We start from the raw sequence: 15,571 nt of genomic DNA, 5'->3' as shown, positions 1-15,571 counted from the left end.
GTGTGTGTGTGTGTGTGTGAAAGAAGTATACTAGTAGGATAGAAAAAAAAAGATTTAAAGCACAATAATATATTAGGATAAAGTTATATAGGAAAATAGAATGTAAATAAAAGAGAAAAAGGAACAGTGTACAATTTTCATCTGTTCAAGAATAGTCCATGAAGTTTTCTTTTCATTTTTTTATTAAGGTATTATATGTGTACGTATCTTACCATTGCCCCCCCACCCCACTCCCATACATGCCCTCACCCCCCAGAGTTTTGCGTCCATTGGTTATGCTTATATGCATGCATACAAGTCCTTCGGTTGATCTCTTATCTCCCCCACCTCTCCCTAACCTTCCCGCTATAATTTGACATTCTGTTTGATGCTTTACTGTCTCTGTATCTATCTTTTTGTTCATCGTTTTATAATGTTCTTTATTATCCATAAATGAGTGAGATCATGTGGTATTTTTCTTTCATGGACTAGCTTATTTCACTTAGCATAATGTTCTCCATTTCCATCCAGGATGCTGCAAATGAGGAGAATTCCTTCTTTTTTATGGCAGCATAGTATTCCATTGTGTAGATGTACCATAGTTTTCTGATCCAGTCATCTGCTGACGGGCACCTAGGCTGTTTCCAAATCTTAGCTATTGTAAATTGTGCTGCTATGAACATAGGGGTGCATATATCCTTTCTTATTGGTGTTTCTGTTTTCTTGGAATATATTCCTAGGAGTGGGATTACTGGGGCAAATGGGAGTTCCATTTTTAGTTTTTTGAGGAAACTCCATACTGTTCTCCACAGTGGCTGCACCAGTCTGCATTCCCACCAGCAGTTGCACGAGTGTTCCTTTCTATCCGCATCCTCGCCAACACTTGTTTGTTGATTTGTTGATTGTAGCCATTCTGACAAGGTGTGAGATGGTACCGCATTGTCGTTTTGATTTGCATCTCTCGGATAATTAGTGACTTTGAGCATGTTTTCATGTGTCTCTTGGCCTTCCTTCTGTCTTCTTTCAAAAAGATTCTATTTAGGTCCGTTGCCCATTTTTTTATTGGATCATTTCTCTTCCTTTTATTAAGTTGTATAAGCTGCCTGTAGATGTTGGAGATTAAACCTTTATCAGTGATGGCATTTGCAAATATGTTCTCCTATACAGTGGGATTTCTTGTTGTTCTGTTGATAGTTTCTTTTGCTGTAAAAAAGCTTTTTATTTTGATGTAGTCCCGTTTGTTTATTTTCTCTTTAGCTTCCATTGCCCTAGGGGCAGTATCAGTGAAGAAGTTCTTTAAGAATAGTCCATGAAGTTTTAAATGGACAATGATGGGTTTCAAAATCACTCTGATATTTAGGTTCTATGGGATACACTTGAAAAAGTAATATAACATTTTAAATATCAGGGTTTTTTTTACAGTATACTGGAAATCACATTCTTAAACATATGGTGAAGATTTTGATGTCAACTGAAAATGTGCCAGAGGGTGCATCGCTGTTTTTACAATGACATCAGTGAATATCCTAGCAAAATAGTTGCCAGCCACTGACTTTTTGGGTCCCAGTTCTGCTGGCTACTGGTGTACTTGAACTTCGGGCTTTGGAGATCAGTAAGTGGAGCAGCTTCAGACTCCTCCTCATGAGTCTTGGGAGGAGGCCTGGAGTATGGCACCTGGCCGGCGTTGTCCTGAGTCTTCTAATGTACACTCACTCTGCTATCTGATGGGCTGTAGCCCATCCATCTGAGCTTTAGACTTGAGTAGCCTCTGTCCTGCCAGCCCCAGGTTGTGATCCCACCAGTTCAAGCACTGGAGGGTGTGTGCATGTCTGTATTGGGGGGAGGGGAGTTCACCTGCCGATAGTGAGTGGGTGGGTGTGTGTGTGTGAAGGGGTACCTGAGACCCACCAGTTTGCTTTCTTGGGGCTAGGAAGCACCAACCTGAGCAGCCTGAACAGAATTTTCATTGAGTTGGTCCTGTGGCAGCATGTGTCAAGTTCTTCCCCTTTTAAGAGACAATAGCAGGAAGGCGGGGCCACAGGCACTAGGCGAAGGTTAAAGAGTAGAAGTTCTCTGTTCCTTTCTGTTGTATACATTAATGCTACAGTACCAGAGTCTCACACCCCTGTTAAGCTTTGAAGCCAGCCAGATTTTGAATCAGGTACTTTTTAATAGCAATGTGTCCTTGGGTAAGATGTCAAATTTCTGAAAGCCTCAGTTACCTAACCACAGCTGTGATGGTTAAATGACATAAGCATGTAGAATGCACATTGTAATCATCTGACCAGTAATTTTTATTATTAATAATATTATCTGGATGAGGTGGATTGGGTGGTTGGTAGAAAGGCTTCCCTGGGGAGATAAAGCCTAAATTGCCCCTGAATAGAGTAGGAGAGCCAGCCAGGCTACAAGTGGGTGAAAGGAGAGGTCATTCCAGGCAGAGGGAACACTTTATATTGAACCTGGTAAAGGCTGAAGGAAACTTGGTGCAGGAAATTCAAGAAGTTCAGTAGGGCTGGGTGTGGGTTAGGAGGGATCGGAAAATGTATTTGTTCTGAGTAAGGCTTTATTTTGATGGTGTTGTTAAAGAATGAGAGAATACTTTCAGGAGATTCTTGCCTTCCTCTGCCATAAGCACTTGTTTTTGAGTCTAATGAGCTTCCCCCCTAAACTCTTCCAGTGACTTCCCATCACTTATAAGATACAATTTTAAAACTTTATCATATTATACTTGACCCATATAATTGTCTCTCACAAGCCACAACGGACTGCTATTAATTCCCCAAATGCACTGTCCTTCATACCTCGTGCCTGGACATGTGTCGCTGCCTTCACCCTGGAATTTCCTTTCTCACTGCGTCCTATGGCTAATTTCTTCTCACCCTTTAAGATAGTGGATGATATACAAAAATCGGTAGTGTTCCTAAGCTAACAATCCTTTCATACAATAAGGCTAAAAGGAACTATGCAAGATTAATAACCTTTACTAAGGGATCTGAAAGAAAGGTGAATAATTACTGTGGTTAGGTTTGGAAGTACTGAATACAATAAAGATGTTAATTCTCCCCAAATTTAGTGTATTTAATATAATTCTAATCAAGGTTACTATCTAGCTACACAAATATTTTATAATTGTTTTTAAACTGACTACCTGATTCTAAAGTTCATCTGAAAGAATAAACATAAAGTAGTTTTGGAAATTATGAAGAAAAAAAAAAAAAGAATGAAGATTTGCCCTGTCAGATATTAACCCATTGGAAGTTTCCTACCCTTGTCAGTTAAGGGGTGGACACATGATGTAAGCCAAGCCACTCCAGTCTGTATTCATTATGTTTCTAACCATTGTTTCCTTGTTACTACATGATTTAACCTTGGGTAGATTTTTACCCAGTTTGCAGAGTAAGATTAGGATGGACTTACATTAGTGGCATTCACAGATTTCCCTTTGAGGTGCATTTTATTTTTTTAATTTATTTTTATTTTTTTAATATATTTTATTGGTTTTTTACAGAGAGGAAGGGAGACAGAGAGTCAGAAGCATCGATGTGAGAGAAACATCGATCAGCTGCCTCCTGCACAACCAAGGTACATGCCCTTGACCGGAATTGAACCTGGGACCTTTCAGTCCACAGGCCGACGCTCTATCCACTGAGCCAAACCGGTTTCAGCTTGAGGTGCATTTTAATGCAGTGGTTCCCAAAGTGTGGTCTTGGGATCGCGGTATCAGTATCACATGAGACCTAACTAGAAATACAAATTCTCAGGCCCCACCTAAGACCTACTGAATCAGAAACTCTGGCATTAGCGCCCAGCAGTCTTTTATGGACACTTGATGCATGCTAAAGTTTGTGAAGCACATTATTAAAGGGTTTGTCATCCTCTAGAATACTGAAACAGATGCATTGGGCTCCTACGACGCACCATCATAATAAAAAGGAGGAAGCAGATTTACAAATAAGCCCCTGATGGAAATTCATGTGGCACACTTCAAGTCACAGGTGTTACATTTCAATTCAGCCATTCCTCACATGGACAACTCCAGCGTGAGCAGCAGCTGGAATTTATTTAATTGACGATGGTTAATGAGGCTGCCAAATAACTCGGCTGGAAAGGTCAGCTGGTAGAGCAATTAAATATTTCCTGCTGTATCGTCTGCCAGTTGATGTGAACCTGTGATTGTCAAGAGATCTAACTATTGGACTAAATAAAACATTAAGAAGTTAAATTTGCTGCAGGAAGGGGTGAGAGCCTGCACCATCCATAAGTGATTTTTAAGCCATCCACTGGTCACTTCCTTAACTCTGTTACTGTACAGTTCACTGTAGTTAGCTTTCCATACTCCTATCTTCATAAGGAAAATTTTAACACTCATAATTTAAACACCTTTTAATGATAGTAATTTTCCTTCTGATATTAATAGTCTCAGGTTTTAAATTTTGTCTCTAAGAAAAACACTTCCTTGTGCAAAGAATGATTGACTAGAATCTACTTTGATGGATTTAGAGGTATGTAAAGGCAGGCCATGTTTTCTTTTGTTTTTTTTGGCAAGATATTCTGCAGGGCGGGACTAAGCTGAGGCAAGTGAGGCATTCCTCAATGATGCAGAATTTTAAGGGCACCTAACATTTATCTATATATATGTATATATATAAAGAGATAATCTGCAAATTTGTCCAGGACGCCTTAACAGTCACGACCAGCTCCAAGCCTAACAGTCACGACTGGCGCGGCTCGGAGCACGCCCCCACCCCAGCGGACACACACAGGGGTGCCTCTGCACATGAGCTGCAGAGGAAACACCTTTTCTGACCGCTCATTGGCTAAGCTCTCTGTATGCCACTGGTAATATTCTTGGTAACTTGGATAATAAGAATCCAAGAAGGTGATCTAGGGTTTTTCCACCTCACTCCTGGAGGAAAAAACAAAGGTCCACTGCTGGAGGGGCTAAGGAATGTCATATCCTGCCCTAGCCAGTTTGGCTCAGTGGATACAGCCTCGGCCTGCCGACCACAGGGTCTGGGTTCGATTCTTATCAAGGGCATGTACCCAGGTTGCAGGCTCCTCCCTGTCTGGGGCCCAGTTCAGGGCTCATGCAGGAGGCAACCAATCAAAGTGTTCCTCTCACATTGATATTTCTCTCTGTTTCTCCCTCTCTCTTCCATGCTCTCTAAAAATCAATGGAAACATATCCTCAGGTGAGGATAAAAAAAAAAAAAGAAAGAAATGTCATATTCTATGAAAGAGACATCTTGAAAATGCCAAAAGAAAGTTGTCAGTTTTTCGTGGTGAAGGGCCTGGAGTCCGTGTTGATGAAAATACCTTGGCAGCTGCGGCGGCTGGCAGTGGCAGCAGCAGCAGAGTGATGGGGGTGGTGCCTTCCCCTGATCAGCCCGGTCACCTCCCACAGAGGGAGGCCAGACTGCGGCTTAGGCCAGCTCCCCGTCAGTAGGACATCCCCTGAGGGCTCCAGACTGTGAGAGGGGGCAGGCTAGGCTGAGGGACCCCCCACCTCAGTGCATGAATTTCGTGCACCGGGCCTCTAGTTTATCTATAATCAACATAAATAATATTTTAATGGCCAAAATTGATATAAAAGGAAAAACCAAAGATGAACAAAATGTCAAAGATTTAAATAAAGATAGGATTATAAATGCTGGGTTGAGTCATATTGGAGCCTGAGGCAAAAGGAAAGTCAGTAATACTGATCTTGGCTCTGAAAATCTCAGGTAAGTAAAATGTAAAACTAGGACCACGGTTCCTAGATTAGTAATATGAAATTGTATTAGTGTTTATAATAATATTCTTTTGTTTTTGTATTTCTAGGGATATACTAACATCTCCATCATGCTGGCAACATGCTGTCCTTCTTAACCGATTCAGTTACCCTTTTGAACTGGAAAAGGATTTACATTTCAAGGGCTATCACACACTCTTTCAAGGATCTTTACCCTATTATCCTAAATCAATGAAGTGTTATCTTAGCAGAATTCCCCACCGGATGCCTTCAGAAAGACACCAAATTGGAAGCCTAAAAAAATACTATCTCCTGAATGCTGCCTCTCTTCTCCCAGTACTGGCTCTTGAATTAAGGGATGGAGAGAAGGTTCTGGATCTGTGTGCTGCTCCTGGAGGCAAATCAATCGCTCTGCTGCAGTGTGCTTATCCAGGTAGTATGCTTTTCTTTCAGTTATCAACCACTTTTCAATGTCCATCTGTATAAAGTGCTTTTAAAATATCTGGGGGAGAAACATAAGATTGAGTTTGCAGACTTTGAATGCATGAAAACCAGGACAATATGGAGAGAATGGAAATTTTAGCTGAGGAAATCAGTGTAAATAATATTTTTCCCCAGTTACTTAATCCTAATAGATAATTAGGAACAAAATTATATTTTGGGAATAAAAATCTATCAGATAATATGAATTCTGATAAACCAATAACAAAGATTTTAAAAATTTTATTACATTTATACTTAAGAGTCATATTGACTTCCTTGTCATGCTACTATGAAGCAGAAACATATACCTTTAAAATCATTTTTTGGTATCATTGGGTCATACGGTTTTATGGCAGTTCTGTCCAATCCTATATAATAAAAGTCCAGCGACCGACTGGCGGAATGATCAGAACGACCGGTCGACCAGTTGCTATGACGCGCACTGACCATCAGGGAGCAGATGCTCAATGCAGGGGCTGCCCCCTGGTGGTCAGTGTGCTACCACAGTGGGAGTGCCACTCAGCTGACTGGGATGAGCAGCTGCTCCTGCTGCAAACCACAGGCCGATGGGCAGGAACCTGGGCTGTGATCGTTCTCTTCACCCCAGGCTCCTCCTCCTCGCTCTCTGCTGCCTCATCCAGATGCCCGCAGGCTGCGCAGTGCTGCCTCTGGGCTCGCAGAGCTGACCCTGGAGGCTGGGAGGGGGGTCTGCCACGGGACTCCGTCGCCTCTCAGTGCTGTTATCCCTGTCTCCTGGAGTGGTGAGTGCTCCGGCTCCACAGAAGATACTGGACCAGGGAGCAGCCACTCAGATGGCGGGTCCACAGCCACTCGGCTGACCAGATGAGCAGCACTCCCACAGTGGGCTGATCCCCGCAGGCCATGCCCCTCACTAGTGCACGAATCCCATGCACTGGGCCTCTAGTAGAAATATAATGTGACCTTTACATATAATTTAAAACTTTTGAGTAGTCTTTCTGGGGGCTAAACAAATAGTTTTATGTTTTTCCCCAGTTAATAATTGTGAGACACGCTCACCTGTCCAAATTCAAATAATGGACTCGGAGACAGAGGAATGGCGAAAACAAGACTTTTAATGTGGTTTTGCAAGATCAGGTGTCTGGTTGAACAGGCACACATTTGGAGCGGTGATCACAGGCTATTTATTCCTAGTGTGTGAGAGTCCCTGCCCCAGTTCCTCATTGGTTGAGTACTATGGAGTTAACAGTTTTCCCCATACGTTGCCTAGGTCTATTGTCTCCCATTGGGTTATCTATATATATAAAAGCCTAAGCGACCATTAGGACCAGTCGATCGAACGACCTGTCGACCAGTTGCTATGATGCGCACTGACCACCGGGGGAAGATGCTCAATGCAGAAGCTGCCCCTTGGTGGTCAGTGTGCTCCCACCGCCAACCTCCTGCAGCCGGCCAACTTCCTGTGTTCCCTCCCCCCGGACTGGGTAAGATGGCCCTGATCAGCTTCGATCGCCGGCAAGGCCGAGGGACCCACCTCCCTTTGTTTAGTTGTTGCTGGTCTTCCTGGAAAATGTGCTACTGGTCACATATACAGTTCTTTGTTCTTATATCCTCTCCCCTCCTCCCTACAAACTGGCCACATGCTGTTAGTTTTCTCTAAAAGTGGTCTATGCTGAAGATGAATCACAGAGGCCTATTTCCTACAATAATCAAATTAACAAAGAGATTAACAGGAGGAAATGTCCAAAGTTTATTACAGATGTACATGCCAGGGGTTGTCATGAAATATGAGACCGCAAAATGCATTGGGGTGTTGAATTTTATATGTCTTTGTGGACAATGGAGAAAGAGGGCAGGAGTCTGAGATTTCACAGCTAGTTGAGGAAGAGCAGAACAAGCATTGTAGGTGCATTCTTTTTTAAATATATTTTTATTGATTTGAGAGAGAAAGGGAGAGGAAGAAGAGATAGAAACATTAGTGATGAGACAGAATTATTGATTGGCTGCCTCCTGCATGCCCCATTCTGGGGATCGAACCCACAATGAGGGTATGTGCCTTGACTGGAAATGGAACTGTGAGTCCTGGTTCATAGGTCAATTCTCAACCATTGAGCCATGCCGACCAGGCTGTAGGCACATTCTTACTGGGCAGCCCAGACTCTGTGGGACACAAGGAGTAATATAGTTACCAGGCCCCTGCTTGGAGCCCTTCTGTCCATCATACTTAATTCAAATTAGGGTAAGATGAATAAGGTAAGTCTTTCCATCTGAATCTTATGGACAGGAAAAGGGTAGAGTCAAGTTGTTATTGTGCCGGGGGTGGAGTCCTTACAATATCTTAAGAAAAAGAATTTTCTGACATTCGCATAGGAGGATAAGTGATTTTTATTTGCATAGACTTATATCTCTGTGTTTCAAACATCCCATTTCCCTTAATCCAGTCCTGGAAGAAGTGTAGTTGGGGATTTGGTAGAGCTAAAGGGAAAGCCAGTGTGTAGAGTTTCCATTCCATATTGCAGCTGGGTCCCGTTCAGCATCAGGCTAGTTGCAGTTCATTAGTCCATTGTGTGTGGGATCCACGTGGCCGTGGGCACACAGCAGAATGCCAGGAAACAGGAGCCAGAGCCCTGCAAGCCAGGAATCAACCAAGAGGAACCAAGAGAGCAAACTCCTTTGCTTTGGGGATTAAATATCCCAAATTTTGAGCTTTTGCTGTGGCTGTGCTCATTCTGGCCAATGACTTGTTCCCAGGTGTGATTGACAAACAAGTACCTTCCCTATTTTACCCAGACTTTACTGGGCATGTGTTTCTTCTCCCCCTGTCCACTCCCTTTCCCCAGCAATCTGTGGGGGATAGACTGGTGACTCCCTGGGGAGTGTTAAACTGCAGCTCCCTGGCAAAGCTGCACAAATGGCATGCCTATAATATTTGGCCTCTTTAAAAAAATATGTTTTTATTGATTTCAGAGAGGAAAGGAGAGGGAGAGAGAGAGATAGAAACATCAGTGATGAGAGAGAATCATTGATTGGCTGCCTACTGGGGATCAAGCCTGAAACCAGGCATGTGCCCTTGACCGGAATCGAACCTGGGACCCTTCAGTCCACAGGCCAGCGCTCTATCCACTGAGCCAAACCAGCTAGGGCTGGCCTTTCTTTTGCTCCTTTCCTGTTATTAATAACTAGGTTAATTACAACAGTATCAAAATGTTCTTTCTGAGTACTAAAGTCAGTATCCCAAAAGTCAGCTCTAGGGTTGCAAAACTTTGGTCCTTTTCATCTCATTAAAAAGGTAGAAAGAAACAGATGAAGTTAATTTTTATAATACATTGTAATCCAGTACATCCAAAATTTCACTTCAACATGAAATCAGAATAAAAATTTTAATGAGATATTTTGCATTCTCATTTTCTTAGAAAATTTTCAAAATTAGTTGTGTATTTTATACTTACAGCACATTTCACTTGAACCAGCCCACAAGTGGGACAATGCAATTCCAAAAGATTTAAAGTTCTTCTGAAGTGAATTGTCATTTATCATCATTACTAGTACAAAAACGATGAAATGTATGTAATGTATGTTTTCATAAATATTTGTTAAAAGTAATTAGTCAACATTCATCATCATTATTTTTTTAATGAGACCATGGGACTTAAAAAAATTACTTATAGCTAGATGAGATAGGGTTTAGCATCAATTCTATCTTTTTTGCTTGTTTGATGGTTTTGCTTTTATAAATAAATGCAAATGCTGTTGTTCACATAGGTAAGAAGATGGGAGCTGTGTTATATAGTAGATTCACTAGTTTTTTAAATTCTTGAGTTATAAGCCACATCACACAGTTGTCTTTCATCCAGCTTTATTTTAATTATCAACTAGGTGAGCGTTCTCTAGGTTCCTTTTTTATTTTGTTGAAGGCAAAGTATTGGAACCATCTCAATTACAAAAGGCTGTGTCTGTCACCTAGTTGTTGAACTCATTCACTTTCTCATCCAAGGCTCCAAAGTGTTGAACTTCGGTGCTTTGGTGGTTTCTACACCCTGGCACAGTTTTCAGTAAGAAGGTTCTGGATGGGTAGGAAGTTGGTTCCTCATATGTAAAGTTGGTGAAGGGCCATTGGGAAAGGAGGTGCCCTGACTCAAGCCTTCTCCTCCTTTAAGAAGTTGATCTGAAAATTGATTCTTACAAAACTGTCCAAGCCCATATACCCCTTAGAACATTGTACGTATCCTCGGGCCATGCGTATCCCAGTTTGAAGACTGCTTAATGTATATCTCCATTTGAGAGCATTCCCTGTCGAAACAGATTACAAACATTTTTTTGAGAACCAGGAATCCAGTTGTACTAAGCATTGGTACAAATATACAGTTAACAGTATATTTAGGAGCAAACATCCTGTGTGTTTCAGAATTGTGGTTAAAACTCTGATATTGCAGCTTGCTGGATTTTTATGTAAGAAATAACAAGAGAGATTATTTTGTAATAATTTAAGCTGAAGTTTTATGGAATCATGTGTCATAAGGAGTACTGGGCTTTACTTTCACTCTGTATTCTTTGACAGTATTCTTATTTTGGCTGTTACATCAGTTTTGAAAATAGAATTTTTAGTATTGCAAAAGATGGAAAAGAAATGTCAATTTTTGGTACCATTTTGAAGAGAGGGCATTTTAACCTTAAATTATCTGTATTAGTAGGCTGTAAATATTTTACATGCTTATGGTAGGAAAGATGATTTGAAGGTGATTGAGGAATCCTAAGACAAACTGATATATTCTAGGACTTTGAAGTGAAGAATCTTCTGTTGTTACATCAAGGGTAATGAACTACAGGCAGTGGTCCAAGTAAAGTAGCTTTTCATCTAAGTAGGACTAATGATAATGGTTTACTAAGAAGTACAGATGTCTTCATGCTGATGCTCAAAGCCCAAATTAGGTTAGCTACAGTGCTTGAATTTGGAATGCAGAAGCAATGCTAATCAAAGCTTTTATAAGCAAAATTTAAAATGATGGCTTGGCTAAATGTGCATTTATACACCAAATTTCTTTGGATCAGTACTGAACTTTGTTCTGGGCTAAGAGGCTTACAGCTTTGAAGGATTAAAAAGCTCATGTTTTAGGTTGATTAAAAAAATTATTCTACTTCTCTGTTGGTCCAGCTGCTCCCACCTGTAAGCACAGTGACGGACTATCCATTGGTTTTGTTGTTGTTGTTTGTTTTGGTCAACACAGTCTGTGATAAGTCCTGGTCTTGATAGAAAAAGAGCAAACAGTTCAGATTCAAAATAGAAAAACATTAATACATGAAGAATGACCTACCTCGGCAGAGTGGCTTGATCAGTTTCATGCTGTATCGCTCCAGGCATGAAATTCTCTTTGTTGTTAATGATATATTTTTTGACATCAGGTTAATCTTTGGTGATAGAGAAGATTAAAAAGATTCCTTTCTTTACTGTGAATTGCTCTTGGCTTCCTTCATACCTATAGGTGCTATTTCTCCCCTCTTCTCCTGCTAACTCCTTAACATTCTTCAGGTTTTCACTCAAGAATCCACTTCCCTAAATTCCCTGCATTAGATGCATCTTCTTTGTATGATAATAAAAATAAAAACCAACTTGGAACACTCAGTATGTACCAAGGACTATATTAATCACATTGCATAAATCTGTGTTTTTCAGACATTTTTAGTAGTCTCTGCTTCCAGCATCTTAGATTGAATCTCCTTATAAACATCTTTCTGAAGTCCTAGGGCTCTGAGGAACAGTGCATATATCTCATTTAATGCTGCAACTCATTATTTGGGCATTGTCCCCATTTTAAACAAAACAAAGAGAAGTTGCCTAAATTGCCCTAGGTGAGTGGCAGAGATGGCATCTGAACTCAAGTTTTCACTAAAATATTAGCCCTTGCTCCTGTGCTACATTATCCCAGTGTTACTCAACTGCTGTCTTGTCCATCATCCTCCATTAGCCAGCTCCTGGAGGCTTCCCTTTGTGTCTGTAACAACTAGCCCTGTGCCCAGTCCATAACAGGTGCTTAATAAACCAGAACCTTAAGGTATTTATACTCTCAAATGTATTTTAAAATTCTTTATTACCATTTTGTATTTTTGTGTAAATTTGTTACATTGTTTCCAGATAGCCCTTTCAGCACATTTACTATATGGACAGTGTCATTATTCCAATTTTTACATAGAAAAGGACATATAAAACAATCATATTACGAGGAAACACCATACGGTTTTCCACAGTGGTTACTCCAATCTGTATTCTCACAAATAGGGCATGAGAGTTCCCTTTTCTCCACATCCTTGCCAAAACTTGTTGTTTGTTAATTTTATTGATGATAGATAGCCATTCTGACAGGTGTGAGGTGATATCTCATTGTGGTTGTAATTTGCATTTCTCTGATGATTAGTGATGTTGAACATCTTTTCATATGTCTATTGGCCATCTGTATGTCCTCATTGGAGAAGTGTCTACTCAGGTCCTTTGCTCAAATGTATCAGCGATTATGTTCTCTCATTCAGTGGGTTATATTTTCATTTTGTTGATTTCCATTGCTGTGCAAAGACTTTTTAGTTTGATTTAGTCCTTTTTGTTTATTTTTCCTTTTGTTTCCTTTGCCCAAGGAGATACATCAGAAAAAATATTGCTGCGAGAGATGTCTGAAGTTTTACTGCCTAAGTTTTCTTGTAGGATTTTTATGGTTTCAAGTCTTAACATTAAGGTTTTTAATCCATTTTGAGTTTATTCTTATATATTGTTTAAAAAGGTGGTCTATTTTCATTTTTTTTGCATGTATCTGTCCAGTTTTCCTAGCAGCATTTTTTGAATGGACTATCTTTACCCCATAGTATGTTCTGGCCTCCTTTGTCAAATATTAATTGATGATAAAGGCATGGGTTTATTTCTGGGCTCTGTATACTGTTCTATTGATCTGTATGTCTGTTTTTAAATAAAAAACGTAACTGCCTTATGACCCAGTGATTCAACTTCTGAGAATATATACATAGAAACCCGAAACATTAATTCAAAAGAATATATTCATCCCTATGTTCATTGCAGCATTATTTACGATAGCCAAGACCTGGAAGTAACCCAAGTGCCCATCAGCAGATGAGTAGATAAAAAAAGCTGTTGTACATTTACACAATGGAATACTCACTCAGCCAAAAAAAAAAAGAAGGAAATCTTACCCTTCGCAACAACATGGAAGGACCTGGAGAATATTATACCAGTCAGAGAAAGACAAATACCATATGATTTCACTTTTATGTGGAATCTAATGAACGAAATAAACTAACAAACAAAATAGATAAACATTTTTAATTGTTTTTTTGTTTTTTTTTTAGAGAGGAACATTGATGTGAGAGAGAGAGAAACTTCGTTCAGTTGCCTCCAGTATGCACCCAAACTAGGATCAAACCTGAAACTTGGGTATGTGCCCTGACCAGGAATTGAACCCTTAACCTTTTGGTGCAAGGGGTGATTCTCCAACCAACCGAGCCACCCGGCCAGGGCCAAAATAGAAACAAACTCATAGATACAGAGAACAGACTGACAGCTGTCAGGGGGGAGGGAGTAGTGGGGCTGGGTGAAAACAGTGAAGGGATTCAGCAAAACAAAAACAACTACAAAACCTCACATACTGAATACCTTAATCAATAAAAAAACCAACCAAACAAAAAACCTCATAGACTGACAATAGTATGGTGATTACCAGAGGTAAAGGGTGATGGTGGGAGGTAGAAGAGGGTATAGGGTAAATGGTGATAGAAAGAGGTTGACTTGGGGTGGTAAACACACAATACAATATGCAGATGATGTATTATAGAATTGTATGCTTGAAACCTATATAATTTTATTAACCAATGTCACCCCAATAAATTCAACTAGACAAAGAAACAATCACAGTATGGCTCACGGCTCCAAGGAATAATTAGCAGAACGAAAAATAAGCAGAATTGTTTTTTTTCTAAATTATGTGCACCAAAATAAATTAATGAGTGAAACTTATGTTTTTTGTTCCTTTTCATGGACCAAAGGCTAGCATGTATAAATGCCTTAATGACTCTTCAGGAATTTGTTAAATTCACCCCTCCCCTTCTACTTAGATGAAAAACATCAATATTTTGTTTAGTTTTGACAATCTCAGCATGAAATTTATCTCAGTGTAGTAAAATACTATTTATATGAAACCTGGGTTATGATGCCTTATAGTGCATGTTTTTAAAAGTTTAACCAACCTAAGACTATTTAAAATTAACTTCTCGAAGCAAAACAGTAATTTATAATAAAATTATATTTCAACTGGGAGCTGTTTTAAAGCACTGAATTGAGAATCTTTACTAAAGCTATAATTTAATGAAAAACTACCTGATTTTCAGTTATGGTAAATATTCTATTATATTTAAGTATTTTTATTATAATGGCATGTTTCAGATAAACTCAGCCACATTTAGTGAGTACATATTTTGTGAAAGGCATTGGATGGTAGGTGTAGAGCAGTAAGGGATATAGAAATTACTAAGACTTCTGTTTCCTGAGGTATGGCAGACTAGGTACCATAACCAACCCTCCCACTGAAAACAACCAAAAAGTGTAGGGTATAATATTAAAGAAAGACAAAATCTTTTTAAATGTATTAATCATTACCAAATACTCAGTGGTCAAAGTCTAAGAGACAGGAGGAACCTAGAAGGTAAATTGAGCATTGAAGGTGGCTTTTGACTTGAGTGCATTTACTAAATCTGAAATAACTTGCATGTTGATTTTTATTACTTCATGATAATACAGGAATAGAAGACAAAGCCAGAAACTACCCAAGTAGAATATCTACTAGATTAAGTTACATAAAAGTGCTGTTCTCTCCATGTTAGGTAAACTAGGAAGAAATTGTCCTCTCCAAGGGACTGAAAAGAAACTGTTCAACTTTGGTGATGGCAGAGGACGGGAAATACCCTCTGAAATTTTGTAGCCACAGTTAAGCCATTGTATACCATTATAGTGAAGTTGCAGAATACTGAAAATAAAAAGATCTTAACTGAAGCCAGGGAGGACATTTTACCTGCAAAGGAACAACAGTTAGACTGAGAGTTGACCTTTGAGAGTAACAACGGAAACGCGCATTCAGAGGAAGTCAAAAGTTTTTAACAATAGAGTGATAATCAGAAGAAGACAACTCATGTTATAAATATATAGAGATGTATATACACATACACACATGTGTACATACATATATGTATTTGAGAAAAGGGTTTACAAAAATTTACTCCCCTCTGCATTAGAGTTTCATCTTCAATTAGTTCTCTTACTTTGCTTCCCTGGTAACCTGGCAGAGATTATCCCTATGTTTCTAGGCAACATTGCTTATGATAAAAATGACCCTGATTGGTAAAATG

General features: G+C 39.7%; 1 protein-coding gene across 3 annotated transcripts in view; it reads left to right on the top strand.

Moving 5' to 3' along the window:
• Positions 1-15,571, top strand: part of NSUN3 (NOP2/Sun RNA methyltransferase 3) — a 71,451-nt gene that overhangs the window by 10,775 nt on the left and 45,105 nt on the right. For all 3 annotated transcript variants that reach the window (XM_079766870.1, XM_079766869.1, XM_079766871.1), the window contains exon 3: positions 5,803-6,146. In XM_079766870.1, the coding sequence (XP_079622996.1) occupies positions 5,803-6,146 (344 nt within the window). The remainder of the gene's footprint in view (positions 1-5,802; positions 6,147-15,571) is intronic.

This window comes from Cnephaeus nilssonii, assembly GCF_951640355.1.
Source record: "Cnephaeus nilssonii genome assembly, chromosome: 3".
In the NCBI taxonomy this organism is placed as follows: Eukaryota; Metazoa; Chordata; class Mammalia; order Chiroptera; family Vespertilionidae; genus Cnephaeus; species Cnephaeus nilssonii.
This window is presented reverse-complemented; position numbering and strand designations above follow the sequence as displayed.